At 40.2% G+C, this 19,375-nt stretch overlaps 1 protein-coding gene across 1 annotated transcript; it reads right to left on the reverse strand.

Annotated features, from left to right (window-relative positions):
- Nucleotides 1-10,774: 10,774 nt before the first annotated feature.
- Nucleotides 10,775-13,010, reverse strand: LOC119780276 (gastrula zinc finger protein XlCGF26.1-like). Its single transcript, XM_038280263.1, has 2 exons — nucleotides 11,641-13,010; nucleotides 10,775-11,556 (listed from the first exon to the last, which is right to left on the reverse strand). The coding sequence occupies exons 1-2, from the start codon at nucleotides 12,853-12,855 to the stop codon at nucleotides 11,536-11,538; spliced, it is 1,236 nt and encodes a 411-aa protein (XP_038136191.1). The 5' UTR covers nucleotides 12,856-13,010; the 3' UTR covers nucleotides 10,775-11,535.
- Between the last annotated feature and the right edge of the window lie 6,365 nt (nucleotides 13,011-19,375).

A 19,375-nucleotide genomic window follows, 5' to 3' on the forward strand; every position in this document is an offset into this window, starting at 1 on the left:
TGTTTATAAGTTTTAAAGTTCATCAGCACATGTTCTACATTTTTTTTTTCCACTTTCTTCACATTTATAATTATTTTTCCTCCCTACTAAATATAAATTGTCATTTAAATGTCTGAGCCACTCTTAATATGATCATTATTACTTCTTTCCTTCTGTTTCTGTTTTTTATTATTCTATTTAATACTAATTTTTGAACCTTATATAATCCTCTTCCTTTCTTCTCTTCATTCCACCTCTTTTGCCATTTTCCCATTTCTTTAATCTTAAGTGATTTACGTTCATGTTATTGAACTCCTACACATTACTAAATGTTACTAAACTATAAACATTATAAACACAGGTGTTAGCTAAATAAGATTTACAACAAAAATAAAAAATTCAGAATAAAATACACAAACATACTGTGTACGCCTTCTGACCAAACAATAGATGAGTTTTATGCATTTCTTTGTGTATGGAGAGAGCAGTTTTTTGTGGAGGCGTTCCAGTTGCCAACTTTGGCTTTCATGAGGCGAAGCTCAGGAGTAAACCAAGGGGCAGAGCAGGAAAAGGACACAGACCGGGTTTTGAGAGGGGCAAAGGAATTGAGAATATTGGAAAGTCCAGAGTTTTAGTGGGTGACAAGGTGGTCTGGAGAGGAAAGAGCAGGGATTGGGACATTGTCAATGTGGGAGGATCAAATGTCTGTGTTTATGTTCTTAATATTGCAGAAGGAAATCTAGCGGACAGGCTTGATTATGGAGAGAGACAGGGAAACGTTGAAGGACAGAAGAAAGTGATCTGAAATATGGACATCATCAGCAGAACAGTTAGAGGGAATTAAACCAGAGCAGCAGATCAAATCCAGCAAATGTCCTTTTATGTGGGTGGGGAAATCAACATACTGAAGAAATCCAGAACTGTCCAGGCAGGAGGTAAATATATATCTCTGGTGATATTGAATATTGAAATCACCTAGGACAATGACATTAGGAGAGAGAGTAGTCAGGTGGGTAAGTAGTATGGATAATTCATTTAAAAAGTCACTGTGGGGTTTGGAGGGACGATAGACTATGGAAATAAATATTGGAGTAGGACCAGGCAGTTCAAATGCAAAGCATTCCATAGAGCGGAAAACTGGAGTGGAAACTAGCAACAACTTCCACTTCTCGCAATGAAGTAACGCAAGACCTCCCACACGGCCGGAGCCATGAGGAAGAGAGTGGTAAACAAACCCAGGTGGAGGGGAGGCGTTGAGCTGGGAGAAGTCATTAGGTTGTTGCCAGGTCTCTGTGAGGCAGAGGAAGTCCAGCTTACGGTCATTGAGGGGATCCTGAATGAGCTGACCCTTGTTTATGAGAGAGCGGATATTCAGGAGACCAAAGTTGACGGTACAGTTGATATGACCGGAGAGCGGCGAGAAGTTGACCAAATGATGGTATTGGATTGGAGTCATCGATGTTGAAATTCCGACGAGATCCACGGTGGATGTATCTCTGGCGGGAAAGGAGCACGATCTCCGGGTAGGGATGGGAATCGAAAACCGGTTCCTGTTCAGAACCGGTTCCGTATTTTCCGATTCCATGGCATCGTTTAGCAGCTCACTGAACGATTCTTTTTTCGATTCCCGCAGCACCAGAGCCTAGAGCGCCGGCTCTGGGGAGCACGACTTACGTCACGTTTTTTACGTAAGTTACGTAAGTTACGCAAGTTACGCAATTTACGCAAGTTGGAAGAACTATTCGAGGAGGAAGACAACGAGCTGCGGTCACTTTGTGAATCAAAGCCCCGTCTTTCCTTAGCCCAGAGGGTAGATCAGGAAATCCAGCTCTATAAAAGCTTGCCCTCCATCCCCTGCAGGGATAGCGCCACACTGTGGTGGTGGAACAAGCAAGATACGCTGCCCTTGCTATCTGGACTGGCTGAAAACTACCTCTGTGTGCAGGCTTCCTCCACCCCATCTGAGAGGGTGTTCTCCACGGCTGGAGACACCATAAGCCCTGAAAGATCCCGTATCCTTCCAGAAAAGCAGATATGCTCATCTTTCTGCAAAGAACTGTTAATTTTCCCTACTACTGTTTTATAATTAGTATTTTTTGTTATTTAAAATAGGTTATTATCCCATCATTTGTTATTAGACATTGTTGGTTATTAAGTTTGTTCTTGTATTCATTTTTCATTTAAAAGCAGATGTTACTCCAGTTTCACATTTCCTGTGGACATCTTGATCTTGTTGATTTTGTAAGATTGTGCAATAGTTAAGTAAACAAAGTTGATGCTGATAATCAAACTGTTTGTTCTCCTTTTTTCCCCAAATTGGAATCGAAAAAAGAATCGATAAAGAATCAAATCGTTTCATAGAATCGAAAAGGGAATCGGAATCGTGAAAATCTTTTCAATTCCCAACCCTATCTCCGGGTGTTTCTGGAAAACTGGTGGTGGAGGCACGGAGCAGGAGGAGATCGGCTGCCGAATACTGGGACGAACCTGCCCCAGGTCGATGTAGAGTGGAGAGGACAGTCCAGAGGAGGATACACCAGATGCAAAACTTGGAGGTTGACATTGTTAACGGCAGCGGGTGGCTAACCAACAGCAACAATGGTGGAGAGTGAGGTTAGTTAACCACACTCAGACACAAAACAATGGGATGGCGGCCGAAGTTAGGATGATAGAAGCGATGGCAAGTGCTTTTGCTCTCACTTGAATGTGAGTACACGGCCCAAAGTTCCATAAAAACTTTGAAAATAACCTAAAAACAGGTAGCGGAGAGCAGCGGCTGCAAAAAGTGCCAGCATCCACTCAGCTGCGCATGCACACTAAGGTCACGGTGAAGGAAGAAGAACAGAATATGTTAATGACATGTCAGGGCTCGAAAGTAGTTAGAAGTTGTTGTTGTCGGGTTGTAAATGCATTTTTATGTTACATATTGTTTTGTTTTTTTCAAGCGTTTTATTGTCATTACACTGTCAGAAGTACAGAGCAACAAAATGAACTATCTATATTTAACCCATCCCCTTGGGGGGCAGTGGGCTGCCATTGTGTGGCACCCGGGGAGCAGTTTGGGGGTTAAACTGGAATTCTCTCCTGTTCAGAGAACTATTGCTCCGAGAAAACCTCTTCTTTTCCAACATAATCCTGCAGGATAGAATGGAACTACATTTCCCAGCATTCACTGCAGCTCTGACGTCACATCCCAGGTTATATAGGACCAGTCACCTTTCCCTCATAGACTGCTGTAGATAGGCACCATTCAGTGACCCTGTTGGATAGGCCGAAGAAGATGTGTGGGGGCTAAGCCAACGCTTAAAGCCACTGGAATGTTTTTAAACCGGAATCTTTATGGTTGACGCGCTTGCCGGGGTTAGATGGTGTGAACAGGAAATGTCCAGACGCTGTTCTTGCTGTTTAAAAAGCTGATTTATTCCCACTCTTGCTGCTTACAAAACAAAAAAATGATACAACAGCCAGCTGTGAGTTGACAGCGTTTCCCCGCCATGCGGTCAAACCGATTTGCCCTTTCCGGTGAAACACACGCCCATACACACATCATTTCCCCTATTTTATAGAGCTTATACATAATGGCTTCTACATACCGGCCCCTAATTGTTAGACATAACAATTCCACAGTACATATTTACAAGCCAAGAATATTTAAATCAAGACCATAAGTTACATTTCATGCAAAAGACACAATTTGGTGATAGGCCGCTCAAAAAGACCACTCTTTGTTTGCAACTTTACAGTGCGAACAAAACCCCTTTTGTCAGGCAAAACCTCTAATACTCTTCCCAAACACCAAGAACCTCGTGGTGCTAAAGAGTCAATGATTATAACAATGTCTCCAATAACCAAGTTTCTTTTAGTTTGGTTCGATTTTTGCCTTTCCTGGAGCAATGATAAGTATTCCCTGGCCCATCGTCTCCAGAACAGATCAGAGATGTATTGAATCTGCTTCCAACGTCGTTTTGCATACAAATCCGCTGTATCAAAAAGTCCAGGTGGTAGTGCTGGTTTGCCTTTCAGTAACAGCAAATGATTAGGTGTAAGTGGTTCAAAATCCTTTGGGTCTTCTGAGAGCTTTGTGATTGGACGATCATTAAGAATGGCTTCAATTTCACACATAACTGTGTTAAGACCATCCATATTCAATGATTGCTTTTGTAAAACTGAGCTTAGAATGTGTTTTATCATGCGTATGATACGCTCCGAGATGCCACCATGATGGGGTCCTGCAGGTGGGTTAAAACTCCATTCTACTCCAGATGAAATGAGTGTCTTTTGAATCTTCTCGTGATTTAATGCATCCAAAGCTTCTTTCAGTTCTCTTGCTGCACCGACAAAGTTTGTTCCATTGTCTGATCTTATGTGAACAACTTGACCTCTTCTACTGATGAAGCGACATAGAGCATTTATACAGTCATCAGTACTTAGAGAATTTGGAACTTCCAAATGTACAGCTCTACTTGTTAAACAGGTAAAAATGACACCATAGCATTTTTTCTGTTGTTCTTCCTCTTTTCACCTCAATGGGTCCAAAATAATCAACTCCAACATTGGTAAATGCAGGTAAATCAGGAGTAATTCTGTGCTTTGGAAGGTCTGCCATCTTTTGGTTTACTGGTCTTGCATTGTGACGTCTGCAAAATTTGCATTCAGAAATCCTGTTTCTTACTGCAGAGTGTCCATATAGAATCCAATATTTCCTCCTAACAACAGCCAGAGTATGATTGCGTCCACTGTGACCTAGTGTTTCACGAGTATGTCTGAGGATGAGCTTGGTTATGTGCTGATTTTTGCCGAGAATGATGGGATGTTTCTCTTCCATTGTCATGGCTCCTTTATGCAGTCTTCCTCCAACACGTAGAAGATTGTCCTCCCAAATAGGGTCCAGCCTATGGATGGAGCTTTGTTTGCTGATCACGCCCCTTTCAGCCAATCCTGCTATTTCCTCTTTGAACTGCTGTTGCTGACAATAGCGTACAATGTCAAACTCTGCCTACGACAGATCCTCTAAATTCAGAGCAGATTTCTCATTCAATTCATCTTGAGAAAATTTGTTGGTAGTCTTTCTTCTACAACGCTTGAGTAGGTTGGATTTTAGCTTGGTAAACCAAGCGACTGATTTTTTCAGCTTTTGTCAATCAGAAAAGTATCTGATGAGCCGATCAGTAGGATTTAATTCATTACAAGATGACACATTCACAGCTGCACTTTTGTGGACCTCAGGATCATCAACTTCTATCACAGGATCAAAGGAAGCTTGTGGCCATTCTTGGTCAGATTTCCATAAAAAATTGGGCCCTTTAAGCCAGATTTGATGTTCAACAAAGTCTGATATTCTCATTCCTCTTGAGGCGGCATTCGCTGGATTGCCCTCTGAGCAGATATGTCTCCATTGAGAAGGATGTGAAGCCTCTCTTATAGCAGAGACTCTATTTGCCACAAACACTTGAAATCGTGTGCCTTCATTGTAGATGTACTTCAATACTGACATACTGTCGGTCCAGAACACAGAATCATCAATCAATAGTTGCAGCTCCGCTTTCAACAGGGCATCCACCCGAGCAGCCAGGACAGCAGCTGTTAATTCCATTCGTGGGATTGTGATGGTCTTCAGTGGAGCAACTCGTGCCTTGCCTAATAGAAAAGCAACATGGATGTCATTCTGGGAGTTCTTTAGCCGAATGTATGACACAGTGCCATAACCGTCTTTGCTGGCATAATGATGCAATTCTGTACAAACAGACTCTCCAAAGTCTTTTGGTAGAATGCATCGTTTCACCTGAAATGATGTCAAGAGTACAAGCTCTTGAGTCCATGAATTCCATTTTTTCAAAATATCTGGAGGTAAAGCCTCATCCCAACCACATTTTCTTTTGCAGAGTTCCTGTTGCAACATCTTGGCATAGAGAGTGACAGTTGCAAGAATTCCCAAAGGATCATACACAGAGCTGGTCACTGACAGCATACTACGTCTAGTGAGACATTGCTGTTTTACTTCAATCTTGAACTTGAAATCATCCAATTCCACACACCAGGAAGTTTGTCCCGATCTAGGTTGAGCTCTTTTAGATCCTTTGCCAACCGATCTTCTGGAATACTTAGCAAAACCTCTCGATTGTTACTGATCCACTTTTCCAGAGTAAAGCCTCCTTTCTCACAGAGAATGCTTATATCTTTTATCACCTGTTTGGCTTTTTTCTCTGAACCAAAACTGATTAAGCAGTCATCCACATAGAAATTTTGTTTAACCGCTTTCACCACATCATGAGAGAAATCAGCCTTGTTGTCATCAGCCGTCTTTCTCGGTGCTTAGCTGGCACAGCTAGGTGATGACACAGCACAAAATAAATAAACACTCATCCTGAAGTTTTGAACTTCCTTCTTCAGGTAAATCTATTTTCCCACTTAACCTGAACTAATCGCTGTGCCTTCCCCTCACTTTTCAGTTCCGGTTGAGCAGTGTTCAGAGCAACACTTCTCTCTGCATTATCTCTTCAATAAAACCTGTTAAACCTTTTCCTCTGGTCTCCCTGTTTAGTCTTCTGCATTTGGGTCTTTAGTAAATCATGACAGAACACTCTGGCCAAACCGTTGACCCAGCAGAAGCCATTCAGAGAGCCCTTCGCCTTCAACAAACTGAGATCCAGAAAAATCACAACCATTTCTTCCATCTCGGCAACAAACTGTCTGATCTTAACAGCCGAGTGACCAATTTAACCGCGGCTGTCCGTGTCTCTCTCCAGGCTTCGGGCCCAGCCGGTGATCTAGCCCCACAGCATGCTAACCAAGCGTCCCCCCCCCATTCTGAGTGTTAGCTGGCTAATCCGCCCAGGTTTGATGGAGATCCCAAGTAGTTTCCTGGGAACCCAGGGGGTTAAACATATTTTAGCTGAATACAAATCAGATAATCTCTCACTAATAGTGTGACAAATAAAAACTAAAGAAAGGAACTAAGACATTTTATTTATCTCTGATTAGATTTTAACATTTCTTGTGTAAAGCGCTTTGGTCAAATCACCTGAGTTGAAAATGCACTATATAAGTACAGGCCATTTACCCCTAATGTGTTCAGTGTACATTAACCAGAGCCATGGAGGTATGAGAGTTCTGAGAACTCCACTTCCAAACTCTGACTAAGGCTCTGTTTGAATTCATGGGCTGCATCTTCTAAGGACCCGTTCTACCTGAACTAGATCCTTAGAAGTACCTTAAAATAAGGAGACCAGAAGAGTTTTGGCTGTGGATTCAAACAGGTCTACCATTCAGCGGACACTCAGGAACCCGATAGTTGACACACAAAGCAGGAAAAGAGTGAATCCCAAACTTTCAAAACTGTTTCTTTTTTTAATTTTTTTTATTTTAAAGTGAACAAAGACTTCACTCATGAGAATCCAGAGTGGAATAAAGGTTCCAACCACCAGGAGCAGGAACAAATCAAATCAAATGTAATGATAGAAACCTTAGTCAGTTAAATAACATGCTGCTGTCATTTTGCACATCTCTGATGTTGCTGCTATTTTCAAATATCCATCACTGTAAAAATGTCCATAGCTGCATATTGGTTATTTATTCTCCACATGCATAGTATTATATTGTTAAAACACTTTACAGTACAGAATTCCATTTTTTATATTTTAACTCTACACTATTGTTATTCTTATACATTTTTCAAGGTTCACATTTGTGTGATGATTGTCAATTTTTTTTTGCTCCAATAATTTCAATTCAGTTTATTTATATAGCGCCAAATTCACAACACATGTCATCTTAAGGCACTTTAGACACCAGAATTTCCCCATTGTGGGATAATAAAGAAATGATCTATCTGTAAAAGGGGTAGAAAAATATAAATAAATTTAAACAATTTATGTATAAAAATATATTACCGTATTTTCACGACCATAAGGCGCACCGTACTAAAAGGCGCACTCTCAGTTATGTGTCCCATTTCTGTATTTAACACACACATAAGGCGCACCGGACTATAGGGGGCGTTTTTTATATACAGGTACATGTCCTCTACTACCTTTAAATACCTCTACTGCGTATTTAAAAATACAGCGGGGGCAAAACTGAGTATGATTGTGCTTTATTCATGTATTTATTACAAAGTATTAATCAAACCTACGTGCTGGCCGTGAGACAGACACATCGCAGATGACACAGCGCTGTGATCACTCCTAAATTAACTTAAAATCCTGAAACCTGCCGATGGAATATGTTCGCTTTTATTACCGGTATCCTGGTGCCTGCAGTTTAAATTATTTAGATGAAAAACACCTGCCAGCCACCGCGTGAACCCGAGGCGACCAGGCCCAGAGGCTGCTGATGAAGGGATTTCTACTGTCGGTGCACCGCTGGTATGTCGGGGTCTGAGCGCCTCAGACAGAAATAGATAATCTAGATGAACTGACTGCAATTATTAAGTTTTCAGGTGGACTTTCTCACTTAAAAACATATTAAAACTACTTTATTCCCACAGATCACAGCAAATATAGCTGCAAGATTCAGATTATTTAGATGAAAAAACACCTGCCAGCCACCGCGGTATACGCGGAGGAGACCCGGCCCAGAGGCTGCTGTTGAATTAGGTTTTCAGGTAATAAAATAGAGCGGGAGCAAAACTGAGTATGTTTGTGCTTTATTCAAGTATTTATTACAAAGTATTAATCAAACCCATCAAAGTCATCATCCTCTGTATCTGAATTAAACAGCTGCGCTAAATCAGACATGCCAATTTCCCCTTCTTCGCTGTCAGAGTCACTTTCCGTGCCGGGCGGCTCCTCAGAAATAATGCCGGCTTTTGCGAAAGCTTGAACAACAGAGCCAGCAGACACGTTAGCCCAAGAATCTACAATCCATCCGCAAACGGTGGCGTAACTTGCCCGGCGCTGCCTTCCACTTTTTGTGAAACTTTGGTCTCCGTCGGTCATCCATCGCTCCCACGCCGCTCGCAGCCTTACTTTGAACGGCCGCTTCACACCGATGTCGAGCGGTTGAAGTTCCTTTGTCAGACCCCCGGGATAACGGCGAGCACAGCGTTCATTTGATTCACCTTTTTTTCACATCAGCTGTGAGATGGTGATGCGTGGAAAAAACCACCTGGTCTCCTCACATACACCTGCCTCAGCCACGCTTTCATCATCTCCTCATCCATCCAGCCCTTTTCATTTGCCTTAATATGTCATCAGAGCGCTGTGTCTGTCTCGCTGTCAGCTCCCAGATCAGCTTCTCTGATTGGTTGATGCGGCGCGTCCAGCAGCAAAACTTCAATTTTTCCATCTCGAGCAGCAGCAGCGCGTTGGCGGTGCGTCAGATGCTTAAACGCTCCCGAAGCACTGCGCCTGCTGCTCAAAACGCGCTGCGGGACCTTTTGCTGCACCTATACGCGCGTCAACCATTGACTTTGCATGTAAACTCGCTGCTTCTGCTGCACCTGCTGGGTCCGGTTCACACCGATGTCGAGCGGTTGAACAGCAAGCACAGCGTTAATTTGTTTCACCATGTTTTTCACATCAGCTGTGAGATGGGCACGCATGGAGTTACATATTAACAGCGATGGTGATGAGTGGAAAAAAAACACCTGGTCTCCTTACATTCAGCCACTCTTTCATCATCTCCTCAATGAGGTGGTCTCAAAAGTCGCAGTTACAACACACATAGGGCGCACCGCACCAAAGGGCGCACCGCACATTTTGAGGGAAAAAAAAGACGTTTAAGTGCGCCTTATAGTCGTGAAAATACGGTATATTCAACAACAAAAATACTGGTTCTGGTTCAGTCGCTCCGTCCCGGCTGGCTCCGGACCCGGACCAGCCCCAGAGCGGATGGCTTGATTCGAATGCCCGGTCCAATCAGCGGCCCTGCAGCCATTGTCGTGACTGTGGCCGGCTGCTGCTAACCAACTAATGGGGAGAAGTTGACTCCTTAAGACACGCCCCCTCCTCATTTGCATAATGAGGCAGAAATGCAGACAGACATATAAAAACGACAGGCAGAAATAAATAGCATGGGAGAAATAAAGAGGGTAAAAAAATACAGAGGAAGAATAAACCAGACAAAAATATAACATGCACATAAATACTTAAAAAAGTAAGTAATAAAGTTTAAGAATATAACGGACAATAAATAAATAAGGTAAATAAAGCAAATGAACAAAGAAGCTAATTAAGAGAGATATGTATATTTTTTTCTCACTGTATTATTTCATTTCTACCTACATTTATTCGTTTATTGTATTTTTGGGGGGCAATTAATTGTATGCTTATTTATTTTTGGAGCATTTATTTCTATATTTATTTTTAATTATGGCAAGATTGCTCTTTTATAGCCATCCATCAAATCGCCCTAAAAGAAGGATGCATTTGTAGGCTGCATTACGAGGAGTCTTGGAATCTGACCAGACCTCAGCACCGCGCTATGACGTAATCGGCCTTCAAATCTGGCCTTCTGAGGATGCAGCCCATAAATTCAAACAGAGCCTAAGAGTGAGAGGAGAATCAAAGAAAAATATAAAATGTCAACCATGTGCTTTACCCTGGTAGGCCTGGAGGTCTGTCTTACCAAGGGTCAGAGGTGGACAGAGAAAAAAGGAATGGTGATAGTAGTGTCCCCTGAGGTGCAGATGACCACCTGCTTAGACAGCTGATCCTCCAGTCTCACAAACTGTGGTCTATTGGAGCATTTTTTTTATACCATTAAACAGTCATATTACAGATTTAGGTTGTCTAAAAATAGAGAAAAAATGAAAAAAAGTTGTTAATGACTTTCATGAAATCATATAAAGAAGCAATTTTTACAATCCATGTTTTTATTTCTGCTTGGTTCATCAATCTAGAAGTGAATACATTTATGGAAAACATCCAGTGCAGAAAACAATGCAATAAAATCTAGTTCTATAAAACATAAAACAAAATAGTTTCTCTATATTACAGAAGGTTTTTAAAACATCTACTGAATCAGAAACAAAACAATTGGAAAAAAATCAATTAACATTTTACTTTGAAAGATCTTTAAAAAGCAGAAACATAAAAGAAAATATGATTTTCAACTGAATATCCATACAAGTGAATATCCATAGAGACATATTTTTGCAGTCAGTTCGGTTTAAAATTTGTAAAATATAAAATAAAAACTTGATTAAATAAAAGAAAAAAAAATCAGAAGCTTTACACTTTTACACTAGTGTAAGATTTATGTAATACATTATTAACCCAAAAGTCTTTTTACCAAGTTCTAGCAGATTCAAATTGATCAGCAATAACATCACCTTTGAACTAAATAACAGAAACAAATTTAAACCTTGTTCAGTTCTTCAAACAAACAATGTTTAAGTGTTTTATGGCTTTCTATCACGGGTAAAACCTGGAAAAGGTCTCTCCTGTCCATATCTGTGGCGTCTAACTGCTGAGCCTTCTTATGGGAATCAATAAATCTTTGTTTTTAGATCAGCATCATGGATGGAAAACATTTCTCACATGAGTTGATTTGTGAGAAGTCAAATTATCATTTCAGTTTAAACTTTTGCCACACCTAGTACAAGAGAAAGGCTTCTCACCTGCTGTGAATTCTAATGTGAGAAGTGACGTTACTCTTTGTGGTAAAACATTTACCACAAAGAGTACAAGAGAATGGCTTCTCACCTGTATGAATTCTGATGTGTTTATTAAGAGTGCTTTTTTCGGTAAAGCTTTTTCCACAGGAGTCACATTTAAAAGGCTTCTCACCCGTGTGAATTCTGATGTGTCTATCAAGAGTGTCTTTTTTTGTAAATATTTTTCCACAGGACTCACATTTAAAAGGCTTCTCACCCGTGTGAATTTTGATGTGTTGATAAAGAGCTCTTTTTTGGGTATAGCTTTTTCCGCAGGACGCATATTTAAAAGGCCTCTCACCCGTGTGAATTCTGATGTGTTGATAAAGAGCTCTTTTTTCGGTAAAGCTTTTTCCACAGGAGTCACATTTAAAAGGCTTCTCACCTGTATGAATTCTGATGTGTTTATCAAGATAGCCTTTGTCGGTATAGCTTTTTCCACAAGAAACACATTTAAAAGGCTTCTCACCTGTGTGAATTATCATGTGAGAAGCCAGTTTAGGTTTGCTAGCAAGACTTTTGCCACAAAGAGTACAGGAGAATGGCTTCTCACCTGTGTGAATTCTGATGTGATTATCAAGAGAAACTTTATGTCTAAAGCTTTTTCCACAGGACGCACATTTAAAAGGCTTCTCACCTGTGTGAATTCTGATGTGATTATAAAGAGAGCCTTTTTCGGTAAAGGTTTTTCCACAGGACGCACATTTAAAAGGCTTCTCACCTGTGTGAATTCTGATGTGATTATAAAGAGAGCCTTTTTCGGTAAAGCTTTTTCCACAGGACTCACATTTAAAAGGCTTCTCACCCGTATGAATTCTGACATGTTGATCAAGATGGTATTTTCTGGTAAAGCTTTTTCCGCATAACAAACATTCGAAATGTTTCTCACCTGTGTGAATTCTGACATGTTGATCAAGATGGTCTTTTCTGGTAAAGCTTTTTCCACAGGACAAACATTTGAAAGGTTTCTCACCTGTGTGAATTCTGATGTGTTTATCAAGATGGTCTTTTCTGGTAAAGCTTTTTCCACAGGACAAACATTCGAAAGGTTTCTCACCTGTGTGAATTCTGATGTGTTTAGCAAGATACTGTTTTCTGGTAAACCTTTTTCCACAAGACCAACATTTGTAAATCTCCCGACCTGTGTGAATTCTCATGTGAACCATTAAATATTGCTTCTTTAGAAACCTTTTTCCACATCTCAAACATGGGAAATGGTTCCTTTCTTTATCTCCAGGCTCAACAAGCTGCTCTTCGTGCTCACTTATAGGGAGCGCCATGGTTTCCTCTTTTATCCAGGAATGTTCTGGCTTTTGCTGCTCTTCTTTTATCTGCAGAGGTTCTGGTTCTGCTTGGTCCAAACTGGAATTCCTCTCCTGTTCAGAGAAGTGCTGCTCAGCGAAAACCTCTTCTTTTCCAACATAATCCTGCAGGCGGTCTGGAAAAATAAACACAGGAGAAAGACTTTGAATTAAAGGTTAAAGAAAGGACACTTCACTTTAACCATCCATGTATTGATCAAGGTGCATATAACCAGAGTAGAACTACATTTCCCAGCATTCACTGCAGCTCTGACATCACATCACAGGTTAGAAAGGACCAGGCAATGCTGCGCCATCGTCTAGAAAGGCTTGGACCTCCACTTTTATCATCAAAGCTTGTTTAAACTACTCTACAGATGATATTTTAGATGAATGGTTCAGGGTGTAGCCCACCTTTCCCCCATAGACTGCTGGAGGTAGAAACCATCCCCACTGAGACCCGAATGGATAAGAAGAAGAAGATGGATGGAATTTTTTAGATTAAAATCTCTTTTCATTTTCTCTTATAAATCTTTGTAGTTTTTAATTTATTTCAGTTTTGGTTCCCTTCAGTTTTTTTTTTTAAAGTAAAATAAAATGGTTTTGAGCAAACTATATGACCCAATGTTGCTTCATAAATGTTCATCTAGCTTGGAAGGAAGGTGCCGTTCCATTCAATGGGCCCAGCAAGAATTTTGTTATTTTATGTTCAATTCTATTCCCAGCCAGCTGGGAATTTATTTTCTGATACTTTAAGATGTTTATTGCTCTCTCAGGCAGGGGTGGTAAAATATCTTATTTAATCAAGATATTATTTTGGCTGTTATATACTGTTTATGACACACAGCCCTACTAGCTGTGTGTTAGAACAATAAATGAAAGACTGATTCGAGCTCTAATCATGGTCAAACAGTTAATTCTGCACATACATGGAATAAAATCACAACTTCTTTTCAAAATATAACAGTTTATTAACAAAAGTCATTCAGCTCCAAGTCAAGCATATTTTAGTTTAACACTCTCAATTAAGTCTGGTAAAACTCAACTAAACCAAACTTAACTATGTACAAAGAAGAAGGGGAAGCATGGTTGAAAATAATAGTACAGTTTAAGATGGATCTTGCAAATATGGTTCTATGAATCCCGGTGACTGCCAGAGGTGGATTTTAAAGCATGAATGATCACTCTCGCATGCACAGGTCAAGAATCTTATACCAACATAGTCACGTGTGACCCCCGGTGACGCCGGTGAGCCTATATAATAATGTGACAACGACAGCTCAGTCCCTTAATCTTCTCGAGAAAACACAATGATTCACGGTCATCCGGGATTCATAGAACCGTAGTTATAGTCGTAACTTTTGTTCTATGTCATCCCTACTGACCACCAGAGGCGGTGCTTAAAGCACGGATGATGATTACCAACAGAGTCCTGAGGAATCACATACAGAAACAAACAACCCGAAACATGCCGACCTCACTGGGGAGAGGGTCCTTTGCAGTGGGTGAAAGGCGGCCAAGTTAACCCTGTAAAACCTAGCAAAGGTATTCGGGGATGACAAAAAGGCTGCTGAGCAAATAGCCTCCAGAGTGACACCAGTCATCATAGCGGCCCATGACACACTAACTTCCCTGGTGGAACGACACCCTAAACCAGAGGGGGGTTTGCAGCCCTGCCGAATGTACGCACGTTCCACCACATCCACAATTCAACACGCAATGCGCTGTTTAGAAAGGGCCTGCCCCTGAAGGGGCCCCGCGTAGCAAACAAACAGACTATCCGACTGCGGGAGAGAAGCTGAGTCTGACATATGCCTTCAGTGCCTGAACAGGGCAAAGAAGCTCATCAGGCCCATCCGCATCAAGGCGAGAAATCTGGAGGGGCACAGTTTGGCTCTCGGATGAAGTCACCTTAGGAAAAACGCTGCATCAGGCCAGAGAGTAACACCCGAATCAGCCGGGTTCCATATGGAAGTGACTTTGAAAAAGCATAACTTGGAAGTTTTAATTTTTTGGATGTAGTTATAGAAACCACAAATGGCAGCATCTAGGTAAAGCTGGGCATACATTTTGGTCGAACGATAAGACTAACTTGGGAGTCTTTTGGTTTTAGTTGGACCAAAATGATCAGATTGATTTGAATCATCTTAGTTTGGCTTCAGGCTGTTGAACATTCAGGAGTTAAAGTAGGCCCCCCATGTAGCTGTCCTCCAAAAGTGCCTGAGCAGCCAGGCGATTGGGTAACTGTACGCAGAAAGCATAGTCATGGATCTCTGCCCACTGGTCACCACCAATCCGTTCACGTTTCTAACAGATTTTCCCCACTCAGTGACACACCCACTGAGAAGCCCACTCTGGTGATTGGCAGCTCCATAGTCAGAAACGTGGCATTAGAGACACCAGGGACCATAGTCAAATGTTTGCCGGGGGCCAGAACGGGCGACATCAAATCCTACCTGAAACTACTGGCTAAGGATAAGGTTAAACACAGTAAGATTGTTATTCACGCTGGTGGTAATGACACCCCGTTATGCTGATCGGAGGTCACTAAAATTAGTGTTGCTTCGGTGTGTAAGTTTGCCAAAACAATGTCGGATTAATAATTTTCTCTGGTCCCCTCCCTGATCTGACCAGTGATGACATGTTTAGCCGCATGTCGTCATTCAACCTCTGGTTGTCTAGGTGGTGTCCTGAAAACAACGTGGGCTACATTAATAATTGGCAATCCTTTTGGGGAAAGCCTGGTCTGATTCGGAGAGACGGCATCCATCCCACTTTGGATGGTGCAGCTCTTCTTTCTAGGAATCTGGCCACATTTATTAGTCCTCCAAAACCCTGACCACCCAGGGTGCAGACCAGGAAGCAGAGTTGTAGTTTAACACACATCTCTGCAGCTTCTCTACTGTTACCCACTCTTTTCCCCATCCAGACAGTGTCTTTCCAACATCCAAAATCTGATAAATTAGCAAATATTACCAAAGGAGTAAATCCTGATAATCCAATTAAAATAATTCCAATAGGAGAAAAAGTTAGAACGATTAAATGTGGTCTGTTTAATATAAGTCTGCTAGTTAATGACTTGATTTGTGATAATCACATTGACTTATGTTGCCTTACAGAAAGCTGGCTGCAGCAAGAGGATTATGTGAGCATAAATGAGGCAACTCCTTCAAGCTATTTAAATTTTCACATATCCAGAAGTTCTGGGCGAGGAGGAGGAGTAGCAACAATCTTTCAGTCTCAGTTACTTATTAGACAGTTAATACTTACAACTCTTTTGAACATTTAACCATTAATTTACCCGATACAAATTTCAAAGCAAGAAAACCTCTTCTTTTTGTAACTTTGTTTTGTCCACCAGGTCCTTCAACCCAGTCTCATGGGAAAATGTACCTCCACTACGTTGGTCCACACTGCAAAATGTAGTGGAGGTACATTAATGGCCATTTTTTTGTGGCACTGTGACATTTCTTCTGCCTATACGCTTTCTATTGTTTTACGTCCTAGTCACGTGACTTTCAAGATTCCAGCTGGGAGAAGAAAAAAAATATATATATGGCCGACATTCGGTCATTTTTTTGTGGAAAGATTAATAACTTGAGTTTGTTTTTGCATTAAAATGAGTTTTGATTACATTTCTAGTGAGAAATGTATAGTTTGTTGTCAGAATATTTACTCAGGGAATGTACATATTCACTTGCTTGTTCGTTTCTTGCAAAGATTTTTCAAGATAATGTGAAACTGTAACGTTTTGGTATAAACATGGCTGAGATTTCTCTAACTTTTAGTGGGAAAATCAATTATTTCAATCAGTTTCTGCATTTAAATGGGTTTTGATTACATTTATAGCGAGAAGTGTAGGGTTTATTTACATAATATTTACTTAGTGAACATACATAATCACCCGCTTGCTAGTTTTTGCTACGGTTTTTCGGATCTCGTCAGGATTATGTGAAATTGCAACGTTTTGGCTGCTACCCATCGCCTAGAATTTAGCTGCCGCCCCGATTCAACATTCAATTCTTTGTGATTTAACTCCATCTGACGGATCAAACCCTCGCCACTGCGTGCGTTGCGTCTGAGGCTGATTTTCAGATCAATGCATTACGTCGTGGCATACGGGAGAAACTAATGTTAAAAAAAGGATTATGGGTTAAGATCGGATGTGTTTTATTTGGAAATTTACCGGATCCTTTGTGCATTTAACTTCCTGTTTGGTGCGATCTCATTGATGGGTTTTGACCAGATTTTGACCAAAGAGGAACTCAAAAAAAAAAAAAAAAACAATTTAAATACACAACCAGCATATCAGGAATCAGTGACAGAGAGCGACTGGGACCAGAAGTTTATTAATTTCTCCCCACTGATTTCCATTCAAAATGTTTTCGATCCCACCGGGCTCTAGGGAAGGGGCGTGCATACCGCCACCTACTGTTCATGAGTGTGTAGCAACATTGTTTTACATCTATTAAATTCTATTTTTTAATTTTGTATTCTGAAGATAAATAAATAATGCTTTCCTTAATCTATAAATATCTTTTATATTTCCTTTATTTCCCAATAATCCTTTAAGACTCCATTCTTGGCCTGTCCTTTCAACTCTTTCTCATTAATAGGTGTTCTACATTTTCTATCTCTCCACATCCTTCACATTTATCATTATTTTTCCTCCCTATTAAGTATAAATTGTCATTTAAATAAGTATGACCTACTCTTAATCTGATCATTATTATTTCTTCCCTTCGGTTTCTCTCATTAATATTTCTATTTAATACTGACAGGGTTGTGAGGTAATACTGTTATTTCTTCACATTCTATGCCGTATGTCAGCACAAGATCCAAAGTATGAAGATGAGAATGTGTGGGACTATTCACATTTTGAACAAAGCCAATAGTGTCTAAGATAGCATTAAAGGCTGCTCTTAAGCTATCGCCTTCAATGTCAGTATGGATGTTAAAATCTCCCATTATGATGACCCTTCCAGTATTTAATACCAAATCAGAAAGGAACTCTGAAAACTCATCTAAAAATTCAGAGTAAGGACCTGGTGGACGATACAAAGTTACAAAAAGAAGAGGTTTTCTTGCTTTGAAATATGGATGAGGGAAATTAAAGGTTAAATGTTCAAAAGAGTTATAAGTATTAACTGCCTTTGGAGTAATCAGTAAATCAGACTGAAAGATTATTGCTACTCTTCCTCCTCCTCACCTTTATTTAGGCCTTTACCCTGGTAAGCCCTGAGGTCTGTCTTACCAAGGGTCAGAGGTGGACAGAGCAAAAAGGAATGGTATAGGATTTCCTGAAAGCGCGCACATGCGCGATCACGACTCTACGCAAAATCCAAAATGATGTAGAGTTTTTAGCAAAAATGTGTGTTTCAAGGAATCAAATGCTTTATAAAAATCTAAAAAAAAGAATAAAACCCTCTTTTTGTATCATATCTTTATACTCTATTAAGTCTAATACTAATCTAAAATTATTGTAAATGGACCGTCCCTTCCAAAAACCTGATTGTGATTCACTAATAACTGCAGACAGGCATTTTTTAAGTCTAGCAGCGATGGCTCCTGAGAATATTTTATAATCAACGTTAAGTAGTGTTATTGGTCTCAAGTTGTCCAACAACCTTTGATCTTTTCCAGACTTAGGAATTAAGGTTATTAGCCCCTGCTTCATACTTGCTGTCAGTTCACCATTCTCCAGACATTCCTTAATTACTTTAAAAAGGATTTCCCTTATATCAGCCCAAAGGTGTTGATAAAAATTGGTTGTGAGGCCGTCTGTTCCAGGGCTTTTGTTCAGGGACATTTTGCCAATAGATGCATCTAATTCTTCAATCCTAAAATCAGAATCATGTGAACTTTTCCAGGATTCATCAATTTGTGGAGTGAAATCTTTTAATTTGACCAAATATTGAATCATAATCATCCCCAAAAGAACTAGAGCTGTAGAGGGTAGAATAAAAGTTGAAAATCTTATTTTTAATGTTCTTCGGATCTTTGCATTCTGTTCCATTGATTAAGAGACAAGCTACTGAATTTCTTTCCTGTCTAGTTTTTTCTAACTTGCAAAAATATGCTGAATTCTTTTCCCCTTCCTCTAATCATTTTGCTTTGGATCTTATAAAAAGCTCCTTTAGCTTTATCTAAATAAAGTTTATCTAGCTGATTTTGTAGCTAGATTAACCTGTTCTTATTCTTCATTATCATCCAATGAAGCACAGTATTGAGAAATATCCCTTAGTATGTTGCTTTCATAGTCTTTTCTTTTTCTCTGTAATGTTTTGCTACAGTAAATTGAAAATTCTCTAATTTTAAATTTAATATATTCCAATTTAATTACATAATCTTCAAATGTTTCATCCCTTTCAATACTATGAATAATTGCCCTTGCTTTTGAACAATAATCCTTGTTAATCATTAAATTGGCATTACATTTCCAGTAGCTCTTGTTATTATGTGATCTTGTGGAGGGTTCTAATGTTAGGATTATGCAGCA

The sequence above is a fragment of the Cyprinodon tularosa genome, unplaced genomic scaffold (assembly GCF_016077235.1).
Source record: "Cyprinodon tularosa strain WSP-4 unplaced genomic scaffold, ASM1607723v1 ctg1582, whole genome shotgun sequence".
Lineage (NCBI taxonomy): Eukaryota > Metazoa > Chordata > Actinopteri > Cyprinodontiformes > Cyprinodontidae > Cyprinodon > Cyprinodon tularosa.

What these genes read in the sequence shown, in the direction of transcription:
- LOC119780276 (XM_038280263.1), bottom strand. Translation starts at nt 12,855, where the DNA reads ATGGCGCTCCCTATAAGTGAGCACGAAGAGCAGCTTGTTGAGCCTGGA. An exon ending in AAAGCACTCTTAATAAACAC is followed by an intron (nt 11,557 to 11,640) that starts ATCAGAATTCAT and finishes GTCACTTCTCAC; the next exon opens with ATTAGAATTCACAGCAGGTG.